This window comes from Mustela lutreola, chromosome 7 (assembly GCF_030435805.1).
Source record: "Mustela lutreola isolate mMusLut2 chromosome 7, mMusLut2.pri, whole genome shotgun sequence".
NCBI lineage: Eukaryota > Metazoa > Chordata > Mammalia > Carnivora > Mustelidae > Mustela > Mustela lutreola.
Window position 1 is genome coordinate 70,924,945 of NC_081296.1, and position 20,356 is coordinate 70,945,300.

The following is a 20,356-nucleotide window of genomic DNA, read 5'->3' on the forward strand; positions in this document are numbered from 1 at the left end:
GACAGCCCGGGGGGCGGCGCTGGAGGCGCGGACGCGGCTGTGCCTGGCAGGACTGGGTTTATTTATTGCATCTGGCCGGGAGCCGGGGCGGCCCGGGGACTGCGCAAGTTCCCTCCGGCCCGAGCCCTTCCCCTCGTCTTCCAACCCCCAAGACCCGCTCCATCCTTGGTGGGGCAGGGGTGGTGGTGGTTTCTGGCTTCCCCAAGCCCCGCACCGGACTCTGGGCGGAGCCCGCCGGTGGTTTAGAGGTGGAGGCAGAGAGATGGCCAGGGCGCCCCAAAGGCCCGTGTCCTGCCCCACCCCACACTGACCCGGGGGAAGGAGACGGTGAGGAATGGGGTCTCCCCCTGTGCCCTAGCGGCGGAAAAGGCGGGGGGTGGGGGGGTTCCGGATCTTAAACTCCTCTGGCGACCAGGGGCTCTGACGCCCCCTTCCTCCAGGGGCTGTCCTCTCTCCCCAGAGATTCCTCTGTCCTCAGCTCCAGACAGCCTTTTACTCCAAGGCCCCAGTAGGCCTTCCCGTTTAGAATAAATTAAGGAATCTCCAGCTTCCACTTGATCTTGGGAAGAGGGGAAGAAAGGTTTGTCAGAACATGTCCCTGGGAAGAGCCACAGACCTCAGCAGGGGGGTGGGCACAGGGCTGGGTCCAGATCTGTCACAGTGCCCAGGCCTCCCATTTACAGAGTCCGAATGGCCACAGGGTAGAGCAGGGACATGTGCTCGGCCCCCTTAATGGGCAGCTTGCGGCTGGCGTAGTGATGCACAATTTCAGGGACGCTGCTGAAGGGTGGGCTGTTCTGGCCCAGCACGTACTTGTGTTCCTTGGTCCGGGACAGCTTCATGTGCATGAAGCCCTGACTGCTCCTGGGAAGAGGAGAGGAGACCCTGGTGAGTAGGGGCCCTCTCGGGTCCCCCTTCCCTCCCCAACCCCTACCCCTGCAGCAAATGCTCTTTCGGGCCAGCTGTGTGTGGAGGTGACTAGGGGAGGTGGAGGCCAGTCCAGGAAACAGGGAGGAGGCAGAGAAGATTTTGTGACTGGGTAACAGTAGGCATTGGTTTTGTGGTAAGGGCACTGGGTGTGCCAAGAATGTGTGTGTAGTGTACAGGGCATGTGCAGGTGGAAACAAGCGACCACTTTCCCTACCCCAAACCCTGGGACCCAGGCACCAGTGTCCTCCAGTCTGCATGGCCAAGGCTGGTCTGCCCTCCCCATCTCTGAGCTGTGGAGGGGGTGGGGGTGGGGCTCCTAGTGACTCATGTGGAGACACACACATCCTTGGCAGGACATTGTTGACAAACAAGTGAATCTTGGTTGAGGCTCTCTTTTAGAAACCAGGGGAGGGTGTGAGCTAGGGGCTCTGGAAATCCTTTCCAAATCTGGAAGTCTCAACTGCCTTGTCCTGGGGATATCCCTTTACCCTCCTGCTAACTGGGCCTTGAGCCAAGCCCCCCCCCCCCCTTTATCCCTTCAGCCTGGGATGACATCATCGGTGAGGCTGTAACTCCCTCCCTCAGAGAGGAAACGCTCCACTGCCTCTCCCATCTCCCTGACACAATCCAGGAAATCCACATTAGTGCCTGGCCCTGCCCCCAAGACAAGGACCCTGCTGCTCAGAGCTCTGGCCAGCTCCCAGCTACCCGGACACCCTCTGTCTTAGAGAGAAAGCATGGGGGGGGGGGGTGGGGACCAAGCAAGAACAGCGTCTGCCCAAGCTACCATAGGCCTGGCCCACAGGCAAGGAGGAAGCAATCCTTAGGGGAGCCCCAAAGCCTGAATACTTGTCTCCCAGTCAGAGCCTACCTGGGGACAAGTGCAGGGCTCAGAAACTAGTAAGGAAGTAGGACTGGTGAGGGGGACCCTCATATGAGGTGAGGCTGGCAAACTTCATTTCCTTCCCCTGCCTGGGTACGAAGAGGGCTCTGACTGGACCCTTTTCACTGGGCCCACAAGTGAAGATGGAGAGTGGATGACTGAAGAGAGGAAAGGGATAACACGAAAACCCCTCCCAATTCCTTCTCCTAGGATACAGTACCCTAAAGCCTGCTGGGAGCCCCAGGCTGGGTGTATGGGGTGGAGGGTGGGGGACACAGGCATCCCTCTTCTGTAGGCCTGAGATAATGACTGAGGCTGATGGGGACTACACAGGCTCTGAGGAAACTGTACAGTCCCCGAGGGCGGTGCAGAGAGGGGGAGGCAGTGAGTAGATCCTCTCCCCTGTCTGCCCTATGCCATGGCCCAGGCCCAAAGCTGTGGGTACTAGCTTGGGCCTTGCTTTCCCTCACCCTCTCACAGTTTGGGGACAAGCCCCTACCCACAGTCCACTTGGGATAATCACCTCTCCCAAAAATTGCACTGCATCTTCTCCTTGAGGAACAGCTCTGGCCAAAAAGGGCAATAAGTGGCAATAAGCCTCGATCTGGAGAACTGACCTCCTGGGATAAAGTCCCAAGCAGAGTCCTTGCCCAACCCTCAGGAGCCTGGATGGGACTGGCTGGGCCGCAGGGCCAGAGCTGACATGGCTTTCGGAGGAAGCTGTTTAATTACCAGTGAAAGCCCTTCTATTACACAGAGCAGAGAAACCATAATTGTATTTCAGAGAAGCCATTTATATGCAAACGAGGCTCTGGCAGACAGATGCTGGTGGGGCCAGATGAGGCTGGGCTGAAGCAGCATCCAGGCCTGCCTCCCCCTTGTACTCCCCAGGGTAGGGCTGAGCTCTGCCCCACTCTGTTCAGGGAGCCAGACCCTTGCTGTCTAACCCAGCCTTGGACTGTTCCAGATTCGATGTCGGGTGGAGCTATGTGATGGAAGACTGCGGGTCTTGTAGTCAGGCTGAACTGAGCTGGGCGCAAATCCTGCTTTTGGCACTTCATTACCTGTGGCCTCAACCAACTCACATAGCTCTTGGTATTTATTTCTGTCTATAAAAAAGAGATTCATCTTATAGGCTGGTGCTTTGGAGAGGGTATATACGCTGCTCAGCACACAGTAGATGCTCTGTGACTCTAATCTATTAAAGCAATACACATTCCTGGTGTTATATCAGATTTTTGGCAGATTAACTTTTCCTAAATGCTCCTTTGATTTTATGATAATTTTCAGGGTATAAGAGTGGCAAGAAACCTAAGTGGTACCCATTAATGCGTTTTGCAAAGGAAGAAACCAAGACCCAGACAGGTTTCATGATTTGCCTAGGGTCACATAGCTAGTTTTATTAAGCCCAAGAATAAAATTCAAGTTATTTGAATATAGACTGGCATTTTCCCCTTATCTTTTAGTTGAAGTTGAATAATCATCCTTAAATGTATCTGTTTAATAGTCCCAACTTTTCTGTATATTGCATTTGTTTGAAGTGGGGGTTACCTGTAATCTAATGCCCCCGGAAAGTGTGGTAGGAGGTGGTACAGATGTCCCAGCAGTGTTGGGGGGGATGTGAATAGACACACCATCTGACAGGCTGTTGTGTGGAGTGTAGGATCTACCAGGCAGAACTCCTGGGGACGAAGGGGAGGGCTGGCCATTCTACCAGGATGGCCTAGGAGGCCAATGCTGATCTATCAGTTCCTGGGAAGGAAGGCTGATGGGAGGGGAGGTCCTGCCACCCCCTCCTCTTCCTGGATCCTTTAAGATTCAGTTATCAGCCACTAGTACCCAGACCACCTGCCCACTTCTTCACAGTGAACAATAGCTTTGTGTCCGCTGTTCCACCCTCCTCCCAGGACCCAACCTCCCTTGAGCAAAGTTCCTCTCTCCTTGCCTGTGCTTTAAGAACATTTGGACTTCTATTAATAAAGATGATGGTGATAATTTATTTAGCATTTAGCACCATGTTAAGTGCCTCCCACATATTACTTCAGTTGATCCTTCCCTACAAGGTAGATATTATTATTCTTCCATTTTATAAGTAAGAAAACTGAGGCCCAGAGAGGTTAAGGGGGCTCCAGGCCACACAGCTAGTAAGTGACAGGGGAGGGGTGGCAGGACCCTCCCCTCCCATCGGACAGGCTTGACTGTTTCCTCTAATGGACTCTGAGCTCCTTGAGATCAGGGGCTGAGCCTCAGACTGCTCCAAATCCCCAGGGCCTGGCCCAGGGTCAGCAAATGTTCATAGGGACAGAGCTCTCCCCAGCTTGGTTGGGCATGGGGAGAATGTTGGTCCTCCTGTCCTGCTGGTTGTCTTCCCATGGATTCTCCTTGGTGCCATGCTTATGAGCTAATCCTGCCTAACACTGCTTGTTGGCCCACCCCTACTCACTTGAGGGACAGGGAGAAATCATTCTTGCTGGTCTCACTGTTGCGCACCAGGTAGCTGGCCTCTTTGCACAGTCGGAGCAGGTTCTCGGCATCTGTTCGACTGATGGCCCCGTGGTACCAGCTGAGGACAAGAGAGAGGAAGGGGGGCATCTCTGCTGGGTCCCTCGCCGTCCTGGCCCACCCATTCTGGGTGTCCCCTGCAGGCAAGCCAGTGGCAGGAGGGGAAGGGAGGGGAGAGAGTCCCCAGCTGGACACAGACACTCACACCTGGTTTTCCAGAGGCAGTGCTGGGTCTGTCCACTCCCCAAGGGGGCTGCTGGGCTCCACGCTTAGGGGCTTTGCTGACTTGGGGTTCCCTGCAGAGAGTCGGGGAGGTAGCCGCCCCTTCTCCTCCCGGCCAGGTGACAGGCAGCTCTTCTCAGATCCTTCAAACTGGGCTGTGGGGAATACACCAGTCATAGACTCCGAGGACCCTTAGAGACAGAGCTCTATAGAATAACCAGTGCTCCCCCCATTTTCTGCCCAAAGGGGTCAAAGGAATGTTCTAGAAGGGTGGGACATGCTCCTGGGCTTGACTGGCTCTGGGGACAGAATCTTGGGTTCACTCCCCTGTTGGGGGTGGGGCTCAGCCCTCCTATGCCACACTGTACCTACCAGTCCCCATGCTGTGGGAGGAGAGGAGAGAGAGGCAACATGAGAAACCACTTCAACTTCTCCCTCTGGAGCAGCTGCCTGCCTTCCCCTATTCCATTACCCCTCGGGGTGGCTTCAGCGCTGATAATATTGTTTCTTTCTCCTCCTCAGAGTTCATTACCGTTCTCCATATCACCCTGCCAAGCCATTCTGTAGAAATGACTTATCGATTTGAGAACAATTATCCGATTCCCCTTGGTGCCATCCTGACAGGCTAATCCTGCCTGAAGCCACCAGCCAGCCACCCCCCTCCCCCGCCCCCAGGGCTGCTGCCCACAGGCTCCCTGCCTCCACCCGAGAAACCCAGGTGGGGTGGCTCTGCCCCACTGAACCAGCAGCCCCCTGGAGGGAGGAAGCCAGTGAGCCACATGGGCACAGGCACACATGGACAGGTGACAGAGACCCTCTTTCATCCTACATTTACAAAATACCCCTCACACTCAGGCACAAATGTACAAACAGGTGTTCACAAACCCCTGGCTGCCCATTCTGTACAAAACTGAATGGAGATGGAAGTGCTCAATGCTTCCTTTCTTCTCATTTGGGTTTTTTCTCTCCTTGTAGCATTTTCAGGATCTTATTGTCTCTCAGTTACCAGATGCAAGGATCAGACCCTTTTACTTACTGGAAGGACTCAGACACTTCCTGTGCTAGCATCATCCCTGCCTCAAGAGTTATTCACACTGTCAAAGGGTGGGGTCAGGCAAAATCCTATGCAAAGAAGTGAATCTAAAATAGTGGATTTTTGTGGCATGGTGGGAAAGATATTTGGAAAGGGACTCCTTTAGGAGACCCCTTCCCCCACACGTTTTGGAGGAAGGAGGAATGTGTGCTTTGTCCCTTCTCTCTTCCTCCAGGACGAAGGGAATTCTTCCTGGGTTCTCCAAACCTTGCCCCATTCCAGCTCCTCCAACCCAAGCCCACAGGGCCTGAGGCATGAGAGTACATGTCACCCTGGCCAGAAGCTCCCACAGGACCCACCGCTGCTGTCCTCCAGGCTGGGCTCAGGGAGGGGTGAGGCTGGACCGGAGATGTCCCTGTCCCCGTCAGGGAGGGAGGGGCTGCTGTCCAGCTGTCCCACCGGCGGAGGCCAAGGTAGGTCTTTGATGACCTTAATGTCAACTGGAGCCAGCAGCAGGGAGAAGAGACACAGACAGAGACAGAGACAAAGAGAGAGAGACAGAGAGAGGCAGAGGTTGAGACACCAAAACCCAGAGCCAGGACACAGGATAGCCTAGAAAGGAGGAGGGTCAGAGCAAAGGCAGGAGTGGCTTCTGAGGGGGGAGCAGGACTCTCAGAAGGTTGGATGGAGCCACAGTGACCACACCAGGCTAGCTCAGTCAAAGGGTGGGGGGCACAGATAGCAAACAGGATGCAGAGTCTTGCCCTGCCAGCCACGTGGGGCCCCTTCATTTGAAGCCTCAGAAGCCTCCAGGGCCCAAAAGGAGCAGGAAAGGAAGAAAGGAGGGACAACGAGCTGCCCTCACCTCCCGGCACCACACCCAGGTTCCCACAGCCTCCTGGCACCCTCAGACTTGCTGCCCTTCCTTTTACCCACGGTCTGGGAAGTCATGGGCAGCGAGACTGACAGCCCAGCTCCAGGCTGTCAGGAATACTCCAATGTGGGGGCAGATGTTTTATTGAAATTTAGCCCCACACCCTCAATCTTGAGCCCCGACAATTAAGAAAGGGATGCCACTGGTGGCTGCAGGACTGCTAACGAGGTTTCCTAATGACGAGCATAGATTTTCCCATTAAGCAATCTAAACAGTATTGATTCTCCAAGGAGACTTCTGGAGATAAATGGTCCCTCCTCAATGGTGCACGCTTTACAGGAAACAAATTAGAAACCTGTGGTTGGTTTCCCAGTCTAGCCGCCAGGGCGGGGAGGACAGGGCAGAGAGCTGAGTCCAGCTCTAGCATGAGCCCCCTTGCCCAGGGAGGGGTGAAGGGGCCATAGGAGTGGGGGTGAAGTCAAATGGCATTTACATCTTTTATGTTCTCATTGAATCAAGAATCCAGGGGCTAAAGCCCTCTCCAGCCGCACCCACTCAGCACGACCTCCCCAAACCTCCCCGGGTTGGACTCCAGGCCTGGGATCCGCACTGGGGTGTGTGACACAGGAGAAACCTAACCCTCTTCAACCAAGGGGATTTCTTACAGCCTCCTTCTCCCCACCTGTTCCTGCTCCTCAGAAATACCCTCAGGGCACAGGTTCCCCTGGTCTCATCCAGCCTGCTACTGGGAGACATAGCTCTCTGATTCACAGCTGGGATCTCTAAAGGTTACACACACAGCCCTTTTCATTGTCTGGGCTGTTAAATGCCTTCTTTTGTTAAGGGTAAATATTTAACATGTCACAAGTTTTATCTTTTTGTTTGGAATTTCTGTATTTTAAGATATACCCTGTCTCCCAAAAGAAGGAAGTGGCCTAAGCCTTTTGGGCTCTGAGAGGTGGTGATGCAGGGAGACCCTCCATCCTCCCTTACCTGTTCCCTGACCCGCACACAGCACTGCACCCACATGGCCCAATTCGCCAATCTCTGTGATGCACTCAACTTCCTCCCTTGGGCCTAGCTTCAGGGCCTCCCCCAGTCCCTGGGGTCCACTCCTTCCACTGCCCTGGGCCTGGAGAGCTGTTTGGAGACCCCAGCAGACCCACCAACTCCACCAAGGGCTTACCTGCAAAGGCTTTGGAAATTCTCTCCTTCTTCCACTCCCAGGGCTGGTCATACTCCTCAGGGGGCCTCTCATCATCCTCTGGCAGCCGGGACTCCCGAGGCCACGCGGCCCCCTCACCCTCAGGGGTGGTCCCCTCCTCCTCTGGCTCATAGGGCGTGTCATACAGCGGCAAGGCCTGAGCGGCTGTCTCCTTGGAGCTCCGGATCTCTACCAGGACAAGGCAGGAGGGGAGGTGTGAGAGCGGCCCTGGCTGCCCAGCTCAGCTTCTCTGTCAGCATCCTCAGCAACACACCAAGCCTCCTTCAAAGGAGATGCCACTGGCTCTGGGGGCCCAATGGCCCTCAAAACATTTCTGGGGTTCCAAAAAGCATGGGATGCAATGGAGGCAGGGGCAGAGAAGCACCAGAGTGAAAGACAGAAAAAAGATCTTTAGATGGCCAGCAAGGGGTCGGGAAATGAGGCTTACACATTTCGGAAACTGAGGCAGGGTTCTCTCCTAATCCACCTCCTCCTGGCTACACAGCTCCAGTTTGTTCCTTGCATCCCAAGTAATACCACTTGACAATCAGAAAATACTTCTTTGTTGCTCAGCTATTGCTGAGCACTCCCTCCTTGCAACTGTCCCCTTCTGACAAGTCATTTACGTGGTTGTCCTCTCTGGTCACCCGTTTGGACTCCTTCCCTGGCCCCTCTCTTGGTCTCTGTTCCCCAGAACCAGGCCTTATTTGCCCTCACTCCTTGCCCAGTCTCATGGCACCATATACACTTCCAGTTGCCAATAAGATCTTTCACTTGAATGTTTCAAACTTGCCGCTTTCCCAAGAAATTCTTCTACTCTGTTCTGTGATTTTCTTCTTGCGATCACTGGCCCCATTGAAAATACAATAAAAGCTATGGAGCTACTCTCCAGAACATGTGCAAATTCTCACATACAATTCCAGGGCATTCATGAGCCTCTGAGGGGTACACACCACTCTGATCTAAAGACGGTAGTCACCCTCCCACCTTCTCCCTTTCTGTCCACTACACTGCTCTCCTCGGTCCTGGCCCTCCTTCCTGCTCTAAATCCCACCTGTTTGCCCCCAGTACCTGAGGACTATTAGTCTCATCTCTCCACATCTAGATTGCTGCTAGGGTGGGCCCTCCTCGCCCTCCTCTACTGGCTGGAATTTCCATGAGCTCCATGGAGAACACTTCTGACCGCTCTTCCATGAGCTCCATGGAGAACATTTCTTACCGCTCTCTGCCCCCTCACCCCACTCCCAAGTAGGGAGAGCAGCTTATCTGATTACCAGCGGATGTTCACTCTCTTTCTCAGCTCTGCCTTTTGGCTCTCTCTCCTCCTGCCTCCTCACCCTGCTCCTGTGAAGGGGCCTATAGCTGTGCTGCATTGCCCAAGCCTGAGTAGGGAAGTTTAATTCTGTGAATTATTAAACGGAGACATAGCTAAGTGATGTTCTCCAATCTACTGTATCACTAATAAAGCTGACATTCTTATCTTCATCCATCTAGTTCCTTAATCTGACTTCTCAGTGATCTCCAAGCTCAGGAGGGGAAGAAAGCGGTGCTAATTATTGCTCCCTTAAAGCCTCAGCAGTTTCTACAACTGCTAACTCATCTTTCTGATGCCCAGTTCTCCTGGTCTGTTCTGTACACCAAAGCCTCAGTAATCCCTTTAAAATGCCGTATTTGTCCTGTTTCTGTCTTGCTCAGGAATCCATATTGGTTTTCTTCCTCCTCCAGAGCAAGTCCAAATGCCTCATTCCTGCCTTCAAGGCCCTTCACTGCCCCCGTGACCTCTCTCATTCTGGCTCCTCAGTATGCCCAACACTAAAATGGTATGCCCTTGAACAAACCTTCTTCCCCTCCTGCCTTGGGGTCTTGACTTGGGACCAACTCACCCCTGTCCTCCTCTCAGATCACCCCTGCTTAGTTCTCTTTCCCTGGACCCTCTCTTGACCTCTGCTCTGCTCCCCAGGACCAAGTCCTACTCATTGCTCTCTGCCTGCACTCCTTGACCAGCTTGCCCTTCTCCAGCCCTGTGGTTCCAACCGCTATAAAGCTGTTTCACTCTGACATCACAACCTCTCAAGCTCACCACCTTCCCTAAAGCTAGTGATTCTCTTTTTTGGGTTCCACGACCCCCAGCCCACACCACTTATCCTGCCCCTCCTGACTATCCTAACTCTATCGGCCTGACCTTTAGTTGTGTGGCCTTCTCTACTACCTCACATCTCAGGCACCACAAGTCATGGCTCCTTCTCCAAACTGACTCTCTTGAAGGCAGTGGCCAGTGACCCAAGGTGGTCCGTGGTGTACCCATGGTCTCATGGAATCAATCCTTAGTCTTGTGGGTCCCAGAGCCTGTTGTGCCAATACCTAGGTCTCAGGCAGCAATCCCCCACCCCTGACTCCATCACGCACCAGCCATCATCTTTTGGGCCTCATAGGGTTCCATGTAGCCATCATTTTCAGGGACCTTCTCAGGGGCTCCTGAAGCTCCTGCTGGGCCTTCACCAGTCTCCTGAACATCAAATGGGTCTGCGTAGTCTTCAAGGATTGCCAACTGTGGGAAGACAGTGAGGACAGCAGGCTTCAGACATCTGAGAGACAGCTCTGTATCTCCCCAGATGCTTTGTCCATGGGAGTGAGTCCTGGACAGAATGTCTTAGACCTAGAGGAAAAGGCATCCACAGGCAGGCTCTGAGCTTGGACGGGGACAAGCTCTGCTTCTTCCTCTGCAGGTTTCCCCTACTAGGCTGCCGACAGAGTGGCAGATCTATCTTTTCTGTTAATTTTTTGCCTCTGGGTCATCACTTAGGTTAAATGACCAGGATAAAGCTCTGGGCACTAAGGCCTGCCTCAGTCTGTATCCAGGCAGAGCGACAGAGGTGTTCAACACCAGATGGTTCAACAGAGGGAATCAATTCAGAGAACTGGTTACAAAGGTGTCGAAGGAGTTCACAGAACAAGTAGGAAACAGCAGGCAACTTAGAGATTAACTTGGTCCATGACTACAAGTTCCATCCCAGATGCTGAACAAAGAAAAATTTGCTGACCACACAGAAAAACAAAACCAAATACTCACTTTATGGCACAGTCCTGCTGGTCTAGCCTCAGAACATTCACCATCACGTCATGTGTGCATTGTTACACTCATTTTAAGGAAATGGAGGCTCAGGGCAGATAGGGAATAGTACGGCCAAGACCATTCCACCTAAGTGTGGGAACCCAGTCGGAACGTGTGCCCTCTGTGCAAAATGCTTCTGCCAACCTGCCACCAGTGGGCGTCTTGGCCATCCTAGGAGAGAGACCAATTTTGACAGCCCTGAGGAAAGCCAGGGTTTGGGCTCAGTTGAAATCCCCTGGTTCCTGGAGGCTAGCTAGGAACAGGGAAGGCGTAGCCTTGACACTCCACATCCCGCACTGCCCCTTTCTCCCTCACAAGTGGTTCATGACCAACCCTCTTGTCCCTGCTCCAGTCAAGGCAGAGCGAACTGTAAGCCACACACCCTGAGGAAGAGCCCAAGGTGCTCAGGGCGGGGTGCAGCAGAGGACAATAGAGCCTTTCTCCAAGCTGGGCACAGGCTCCTTGAAGGGGGCAGGCCTAAGCAGAGACAGAGCCCAGCCCACCAGGACTGCCAGCACCTGAGGGGAAGCACTGCACTGAGTTGACAGGCATTGACAAGAGGTGGCTCTGGGGCCTGTGGCATGAGGAGGGGCCACTCCTGCCTCTCCTCCATTCTCATTGTAGGCTTTGGGTCTGGGCCAGACCAGAACTGCAGGAGCCAGTTGAGCAGGAAGGCTATGGGGGTGATTTTCTGCCCTGGGTCAGTAGATCTGGGACCCCATAGCAAAGCAGTGATGGGGGAAAGGAAACTACCCACCACAGGGACTCCTCCTGCATGTTCCTTGGACCCCCACGAGCCCCTCCAGGGGTCTCTGAAGCACATCCCAATGACTCCTACCATCTCTCCCTTCAGTTCAGCTCCCACCATGTTCCACCTTGTTCCACCCAAGTCCCCCATCTCCTTCACCTCCCTCAAATCTCCACCCGCTTCTGAGAAGACCACCATCTCAAGTCATACCATCCCCACCATCAGCTCACCCACCAGACTAGAGTTCTCTATTGTTTCTGTCTCTCTAGCTCTAAGAAGCACCTGGCTCACAGTAGGTACTATAAAAATGTTTCTACTAGATCACTGCCTATCTCCCCTCAGAGCCCTCCACCCCCAGTCCTCCTTCTTCCAGGAAGGAGAGAAAAGAAATCCACTCCCACCCCAGGCTGCTTCCTCCCAGACATACTAGCACCCACAGCCCCACCCACCCAACCAAGGGGGCTCTGCGGTTGGCAGCTGGCACTCAGCCTCACACTCCTATGTAACAGCTATTTAACAGGAACCGAGTTATCGGATGAGATATCCTTAAACAGTGTAATGCCCACAAGAAAAAGTCCAGAGTTAAAGGGACTTAAAGATTCCACTTCCCTCTTGGGCTTCTCCCTACCCACCTCGGATCACTCTGTTACCTGAAAGGTCTGTGCTTTGTTTCTTACCAAAGAGGCTTTCCCTCTGCCTGGATTACATGATTTTCTTTCTTCAGAATTCCTTTCCATTCTTCCCCCAGGTATGGTTAGATGCCTCTGTGCTGGGGTATTATTACACTGTAATAAATACTTGTTTCATCATCTGTCTTCCTGCAGATCCTGAGCCTCCTGAGGGTAGGACCATGCTTACTGCTAAATTCCTAGCACCTAAAAGTGCTCAGTAGGTATCTGTTTAAATTAGTTCACATAAAACAGGAAGAATGGACAAAGGAAGCAGTTCTCCTTGTTTATTCAGAAGAGAAAGGCATCATGAGTCCAGTGGGGGGCGGGGCACTGAGTCCTGGAGAAACTGCTCAGAGAGAAGTGCTGCGCCCAAGCCCCAGTCCCCCAGGCTCTGCAGAGACCCCTTCCCTGGCTCTGACCCCCAACCAAGCCAGTGCCCTTCCTGCTGGAGCCCTGGGCTGGACTTGAGCTGTGACCTCTCCCTGGCCCAGCACAGGCCTCCTTAGGGCCAGCCCACGGTGCCTGTGGGCACCCAGGTGGCAGCTCTGTGGGCAGTTCAATGGCTCCTCTGTTCCACCCCAGACTCCACACCCTGCTCCAGGAAAACCTAGCCCCCCGCCCTGGGCGGGTCACCTAGAGGAGCCACCCACAGGGCTGGGAGGCAGGAGCAGAAGCAGAAACACCTGCTGGGAAGGTTGGCAAGACAGGCACCCACCCGTGATTTCTAGGCCATATGAGAAGGCCAAATGCTCAGTTGGGGGAAGTTGCCTCTGCAGGCTTCTGACACCTTTGCTCTATCATGATTTATTTTGTTCATGGGACCTTTGTCTGACTGTTGTACTCACTGCTGTATACCACGTCCGCCACAGGGCCTGGCACAAGGGAGGCACTCAGTGTACATTTACTAGATGCTCCAAAGGCCTCTCTCTCTAAGACTCTAGCTTCTGGAGCAACAGACTCTCAGATCCCCATTCACCCCAACGCTGAGCACTCGGACAGACCAGTAGCAGCTGTGGGAGCAGGCTGTCCAGAGAACCGGCACTTGAGCAGGGATCAAAGCCTCTGGAAGAGGATCTGAGCAGGGATCAAAGACAACTGGAAGAACTGGCAGGGAAGGCACCTAAAACCAGGGCTGATATTTAGGCAAACCTCTGGTAGGCAGAATGCTACTGAAAGGCTGAAATACTTCCAAATTAGTAGGCAAGTAGCTGCTGCCCGGAGGCCCCCTTGTCCCCATGCCTCCTGCCAACCAGATCCCCTCCCTCCTGCCATCCAGCAGGCTCCAGACCCAGCTCCTGTGCCTGTTCCAACGGGGCAGTGCCCCTCCCAGAGCAGCTGTCCTTCTTTGACTCTCCTTCCTGCCTGAGCCTCTCCTAAGATAGCTGGCAGGCCTACCATCTGGTGCTACCTTCCGCTCTGCAGCTGGGCCCCACTAGGAGTTCCTGACCCTACCCATGGGGCTCGCTGGTCCAAGGGCAGCTAGCAGGGGGCACATGTCACAGGATTTGGGCTCTGCAACGTTGCCAAAGTCTACCCCTGCCCCTTTCCTCCATGTCTTCCGTTGACATTTAATGTCTGGAAGCCTCTGGTTTTTCACCTGTAGAATGGGGATGGTATTACTACCCACCTCATAGGATTGGAAAGAGAACAATGAGTGTAAAAGTCCTTAATTCAGAGGCTGGAATGCAGTCAGTGCTCAACAGATGTTGGCCCTGCCGCTGATCTCTTCTACTCAGACACTAAAGCCCAGAGTTTAGGTGCTAGAAAGGGGACACAGATGGTGGCAGTAGAGACAAGACTGGCACCCAGGTCTCCTGACTCTCACTGCCTTGCTGCAGATTTTCCAGACAACTCAGGAAATGGAGCATCCTCTCTCCTCCACTTGTAGATTTAAAATACACTTTAGCATGTTAAAGGCTCTGAGAAATCGTGTAGCAAAGAGAGCTGTCTAATTTTGTTTAACTCGGCATTTCTCCAAAGTATTTAACCGTGAAATCCTTTTTCTGCTGAAAGTCTGTCAGTTTTGGAAACAGTATGTACTATTTACCTTCCCCCAAATCTAACTTTCTGTGCCCTCTGTTCCCACTTATTGGAATCACCCTTCCCAATTTTATCTGCCATGGAAACTCCTTCCCACGAAACAAATCTGTTAGCATCTTTTTCTAATTACAAAGAAATGTCAAACTTGTAAGACATTCGAACATCACAGATACACAATGGAGGCCGATAACCCTTGTAAGGTGTGTCTGAGGCCACCTCAGGACTGGGTGGCAAGTGCTGGCCTTTCGGTTCAGAAAATGGAGAACCCAGCACTGTGTGCACTCTTCATTCCTTCTCTGAGTCTGCTCCCCACACTCGGTGAACAGCTCCCCAAAAGGAGCCGTGGTCCCACAGCACAGTGTTGGCAGCCAGTCTGCCATTGGGCCGCCTGGCTGTGAACCTCAGCTCTCCTACTAGCTGTGAAATCAGGCACGTGTGATGCAACACTCCTGGGCTTCAGTCTCCCTCTAAATAACCTGAGGATAATAACAATCTCTCCTAGGGCCGTTGTCAGAAGCAATTGGTCTATAACACATCAGCTGTTTCAAAATGGTACCAGGCACACGGCAGGTACTAGTTAATGGTCTGCGAGTATACCATGAAAGATGGAAAGACCAGATCTCTGGGTCCTCCAGGGGCTCACAGGGACAGCCACAAAGGCAGCTCCCTGAGTGTGGCACCCTGAGGGGCTGTGAAGCCCTGCAGCTGCGCCCCAAGCTCCAGAGGCCCCGCAGGCTCCCTGTGTGCCGGTGGGACTGGGCCCCAACTCTGCTCTCGCACAGCATCCCCACTGGTTCTGCAGGGCGGGGGGTGAGCTGGAGGGGGCAGCAGCTGCTCTTCCAAGCCCCAGGCCCCAGCCAGCTGCTCCCACCCATGGTCTGCAGCACGCTAGCTGTTCCTGGCTCCCAACAGGTGGAGTGCCAGGGTTAACTGAGGTGTCCTTGAGTCACTGGCCAAGCCAACAAGCTGCAGATGCCTTCCCCCAAGACTGAATGCCACAGTGTGAGGAGGCAGCAGTGGGAAGAGTGGGTAGGCCCACCATAAAGTCCCCTGGTAGCCGCAGGCCTTGGCAGTACCCCTTCACCCCCCGCAAAGCCCCAGTGACAGCAAAGATGGCCAGCCCTGGCCAAAGGGTTAAGAGCTCTAACCAGTCCACAAAGGTCCCTTCACCTGGACCCTTCTTTTTTCCTCCTCCTGCCTCCATTGGAGGACATGTGCAAGATAAACAGATCACAACTCCAGACTCTGTGGAAGTCAGAAAAAGGAAAATTAAAACAAGAACAAACAAGCTCAAAAAAGGCAAGGACCAGGTCTTCTAGGGGGTGAGTGCCTTTCAGCGCCTGGGCTAGTGTCAGTTAATGTTCTAGAACTCCTCAGTGAACACTGGCTGAGGCACGATCTTACCGCAGCAGTCCTCAGGTCAGACTCCTGACCCCAGAGCAGGCATGTCTTGTTTGCCTTCTGACACCATCAATGTCTCCTTCCTTTTCCTCTCTCTACCTGACTTTTCACTTGCTTCCAAATTTGGGCGTGGAGGATCCAAGTCCATGTGAACACCATGTATTTATTTTTTAAAGTTCTTGATATTTTGGGCCCTATGAAACCCTTTAAGCATCTGGGAGCTGTTAGCTGTTAGCTGTTATCATCTCTTTCTCTGTCTCTCTGTCTCTCTCTCTCTCTCTCACACACACACACACACACACACACACACATATCTTGGCAGGATAGAGGCAAAGGACACACTGTGCAGATGGTCACAGGCAGCTCCAAGCTTTATCCAATTAGGGCCCCTTTTCCACACCCGTCCCCCTTTCCTAATTAGACCAGGTTTTTCCTATCACAGATCTGAGAAAAGGGAGCAAAGCAACTAAGGCCCAATTCTCTCACCCCTCTGCCCAAGTGTGGCCTGGAGGCCAGACAGGGCCCAGCACCATGAGGGAGCTCTTCCCATGGCCAGATGGTGTGGCCCTGACTGCCTGGTCCAGGGGGCAGCTCCTGCGGCTCCCACACCTGCACTGCCAGGCCCGCCCAGATGGCCACCCTTGCCCCCTTGCCAAATGCAGCAGTGGGTCTCAGGGACGGCCAGTAGCCAGAGCCCTGCATGGGGAAACACTAATGGGCCTAAGAAACAGGCCTCTCAGGGCCCTGTCGAAAGCCCCATTCTCTCCTGCCCTCCAAAGTCACTTTCCACAGGGCTCATTTCCCCTCCATCTTCTCATCATAGCAGTATTTCCACCCATTTCATCAAACTTCACAACCAGGCCCTCTCACGGGGTTCTGAACCACCCGGCACCAGCTACTGGGCTCCAGGAGGGGAAGGAAAGTGGACCAGCCTATGGCCCATCCTGGTCTGCAGTCCCCATCTCACCTCAGAAAGTAACCCCAAAGCAAAAAGCCAAGACGACCTGCATGGCCGAGAGGACAGGAACAGAGGATAGGGACAAAACACTTCACAGAACAGAAACTCCAGCTCAACAGGCCAGCTCACCATTCAAGGACAGGAACTTGGGTTTAGGATAAGGGGCTCAGGTGCCTAGCTTGGACTCTTCCTAGGGGAAGACTCTGGGACTCCCCAAACTGTACTCCTAAACGAGTGGAACTCCTCTCTCTCAATGGTGGGAGGCTCCCAGGTCGGGGCCCGCAAAGACAATGTCCCTGCCCCTGAGCCAGTTTGGATGGCATCCTGGATCCTTCTCATCACACCCACTAAAGAAACCACAGATTGTGTAGCTCCTGGGAGATCCTGCTGGATTTCATTCCTGTCCCTGCAGCTGACAAAAGAGTCAGACACCTCTTGGCCCCTAACGTCTGAATAGCCCACAGACCACAGAGCCAACCCAGGCTGAGGCATGGATGCCCTCGGTGAGAAGAGACCATGGCTCTCTCACAGTTGTGTGGATGCAGCCTCTTCCTTGGGGGGTCTCTGTGGGGAAATGTACAAAAGGAGCTGCAGTTAAGGGAGTCTCTGACCTTCAGGTCACCCTAGCAATGGCCAGTCACCATTCAATGGATGTATTTTATTCACCCCTTTTCATGCCAAGCATGTCAGACACTTGGGAAATTCAGGCATGAGGAGGACAGTGATCCTTGTCCTAGAGGAGCCCATGGCTTCAGGGGCAGCCTATTAGGCCATTCCAAGACTTCAGAGAGGAAGGCCAGGTATAGCTCAGGCCTATGTGCCAATAGGCAGTGGTCAGGGAGTAAGAACAAGGCTCAATGCTTCCTCTTCCTCACTGCCACTGCCACCAACACATCACCCAACAGAGGGGGGACAATGAGGAAGGAGAGGAGCTGAAGGTCATGTGATGAAAGCAGTCTCCTTCTGCAGGCTAAGGATCCTGGCCCAGGATGGACAGTCAGGTCCCGTGGAAGGAACGAGGGGAAAAATAATTCACATTCCTGAGGCTTCTGCTCTGATCCTGACACATCTCTCTTATCCAAGACAGAAGGGCAGTTTCTCCACCGAAAGCCTCAACACGGGATCCAATGGATTCAGACAGCAACTCTGCTCTCCAACCAAATAAAACTGTGTTCTCTGCTGAGGAAAGGGATTAAGCCCCAGGGATGAGCTTCCAGGGATGTGTGACGAGGGGACAACAAAGCCAAGGCAGTCCAGAGAGTCACTGTCATGGAATTTAGGGCCAGAGGGACCTTGATGGCTTTCAGCTATCAAGGAGGGTAAGACTTAAATGGAGTTGGGCAAGGGCTGGTTTCTCCACCAGTGGCCTCTGAGGCCCAGCTTTCCCTTCATCCCTTGCCTGCAGGTCCCCCAAAGGCTCTAGCCTCCCTCAGAATGGACCCGGGAAAGGGGAGGCCAGGAGGAGACAAGTGGGCTCAGCTGCTCAGCCCCTTCTGGGCAACAGGTCCGAAGCACTGACTGCCCCCTTACACCAAGGGAAATAGTGCAGGAGTGAGCCTGCCTGGACCTCAGTGGTCAGTATCCTTGGTGAAGAACTATACATACTGTTTGTTCTATCTTCCTGAGAACAACAGTCCACCAGGCTCCGGTACCACTGGATAAGGCAAAGGCCAGTTCTTGCTGTATACACAGGGAGAAACCTCAGCCCTCACCTCCTTCCTGGGGCTCCAGCAACTGCAAGGATGTTTGGGCTCCCCCGAGGAGGAGGAATGGAGCTTTGTGCTGCCTCTGCCCCGGGGGGAGGGGTCAGAGATCAAAGGGCAGGAGCTACTGCTCCCGGAGGGCAGAAAAGCCATAAACTGGCTTGGGGTGGGGGGTGCTCAAATACCGTTAGAAAAAAGCTCGCTGATTAGGCCCTGGGAGAAGGAGGAGGACTGACATGAGGAGGGCAGAACCCCTGAGGAAGAGGGTCACTAGTCCTGGGGCGGTAACAGGGACAGAAGCAGAGTTTGGGGCACACGTCCCAGATTAGTCGGTCGAGAATTTGAACAAAGGTGGATGAAGCCTCCGAGCCCCCGGGTCAAGGATTAAGATCTTGTCCGCCAGGAACCGTGACATTAAGGGGCCCAGGCCCGGCCCTGGCCAGGCCACCTTTGTCCCTCTTGAAAGCCCCAGACCTCCTACCACCTCTCCTCCCGGCCACCCACGCCCGGAGCAGCACTCACCCTGTCGCTGCTAGCTGGGGGTCCAGAGATCCGCTCCTCGGGCGGGGGCGCTGGGGGGCCAGGGGTCTCAACCCGAATAAGGCGGTGGGGTGGCGAGCCGTGGCGCGGGGGCGGCGTGGGGCCGGGGACGGCGGGGGTGGCTGGGGCAGCTGCGGAGCTGGACGGCCCCCCAGAGTAAGGGTCTTCGAAGTCGCGCTCTCTCTGCAGCCGATAGGCGGCCAGGATGTCCGGGGGTGGCGCAGGGGGCGCGGCCGGGGACGGTGCTGGGGGACGGTAGTCCGGCTCCGGGGGCGCCGGCTTGCCCCCACCTCCGCCGCTGCCCCCCCCGCGGAAGCCCAGGTGTTCCCGGAGCCACTTGGCCACTCCGCCACTGCCGCCCCCTCCAGGGCCGGCTCCCGCTCCCCCGGCGCCCCGGCGCGACCCCCCCGGGCCGCTCCCCGCGCTCCCCTGCGCCCGCTGCCCCGGGCCGGAGCCCGCTGGAGGAGCTCCGCTCAGTAACATGGGGCCAGCCAGACTGAGCGAGGGGAGCTCTGTGGCCGGGCGGGGGGCGGGGGTGGGGGCGGAGCTCCGCCGGGCGGCGGGAGGGGGCGGGGCTCGTCAGTAACAAGGGAGGGGCGGGGTTCCGCTCCCTATAGGGGTCTACCTCCCCCAGGCAGGGAAGAGATGAGGGAGTGCGGGTTTCCAGCTGGTGTGGACGTACGAGAAGTAAGTGGGCGACCCCAAGGCAGGCGATGCGAATCCTGGACTTGAAGGTGAATCCTCCACGTGTCTCCACACGTGCCCCTGTGGGGGCGCACCTGTCTCCATCTGTTCCCCTTCTCCAGATCGCAGCTCACACGCGGCGCCTCACACCCCTGGATTCCCAGCCCTCGGACTCCTCCGGTCCCTCCCCTCCCTTCCCCCAAGGACTCCTAACTGGGAAATATCCCAAGAGGAAAAGCTAGGGAAGGCGAGAGATGGGGCTGTTCCTGTAACATTCTATTACAGATGTGTCTGTAACAATCCCCTCTTCTGTGTACCACGGGAGCCCCACCTACCTCCTCCCATCCAGCTGCTCCCACTGCATTGCTTCCCATCCAGGCAGACATATCTCACATCACAGATAATCAACTCTCTAGTGACACCCACTTCTCCCGTGTCTTTTCCACACACGCCCTCCTCACATGCAAACAGCCGTCATATGAACACTTCGAACCCAGGCACGGCAGCTTAGAGCGGGCCCACCCCGCCCTGATGGCAGCATGCAAACACGCAGAAATCCCTTAAAGTCAAATCCCAGGTTTCATTGTCAATCAGATTAGTGACAGAATAGAAACAGACAAGTCAATAAATCAAGTCTAGAAACAGTTCCAATGTCCTCTATCACAAACCCCTTATCCTCTCCAGGCTCTGATGCTCAAGCCATAGGCATTTTTGTCTTAGAAATAAAGCCAGTTTCTCCACAGAAATAATGTAGCCCTGAAGCAAACGCCAACATTTGCTTTTGGCTCTGCTGGGAAGGTGGCAGCTTTGCCTCATCATCATCCCCCCAGGGCACTGCCTCAGAGTCTGTC

General features: G+C 54.5%; 1 protein-coding gene across 4 annotated transcripts; it reads right to left on the minus strand.

Moving 5' to 3' along the window:
- Window positions 1-40: 40 nt before the first annotated feature.
- SHF (Src homology 2 domain containing F) lies at window positions 41-19,319 on the minus strand. Of its 4 annotated transcripts, XM_059181434.1 has the most exons (7): window positions 18,804-19,319; window positions 10,055-10,196; window positions 7,631-7,837; window positions 5,930-6,070; window positions 4,521-4,692; window positions 4,257-4,376; window positions 41-864 (listed from the first exon to the last, which is right to left on the minus strand). In XM_059181434.1, the coding sequence occupies exons 1-7, from the start codon at window positions 19,302-19,304 to the stop codon at window positions 678-680; spliced, it is 1,470 nt and encodes a 489-aa protein (XP_059037417.1). In that variant the 5' UTR covers window positions 19,305-19,319; the 3' UTR covers window positions 41-677. The 4 variants fall into 4 exon arrangements, with proteins under 4 accessions (XP_059037417.1, XP_059037418.1, XP_059037420.1 ...); XM_059181435.1 differs by lacking the exon at window positions 5,930-6,070; XM_059181437.1 differs by lacking the exons at window positions 4,521-4,692; window positions 5,930-6,070 and having other exon boundaries at window positions 692-864.
- Window positions 19,320-20,356: the final 1,037 nt, after the last annotated feature.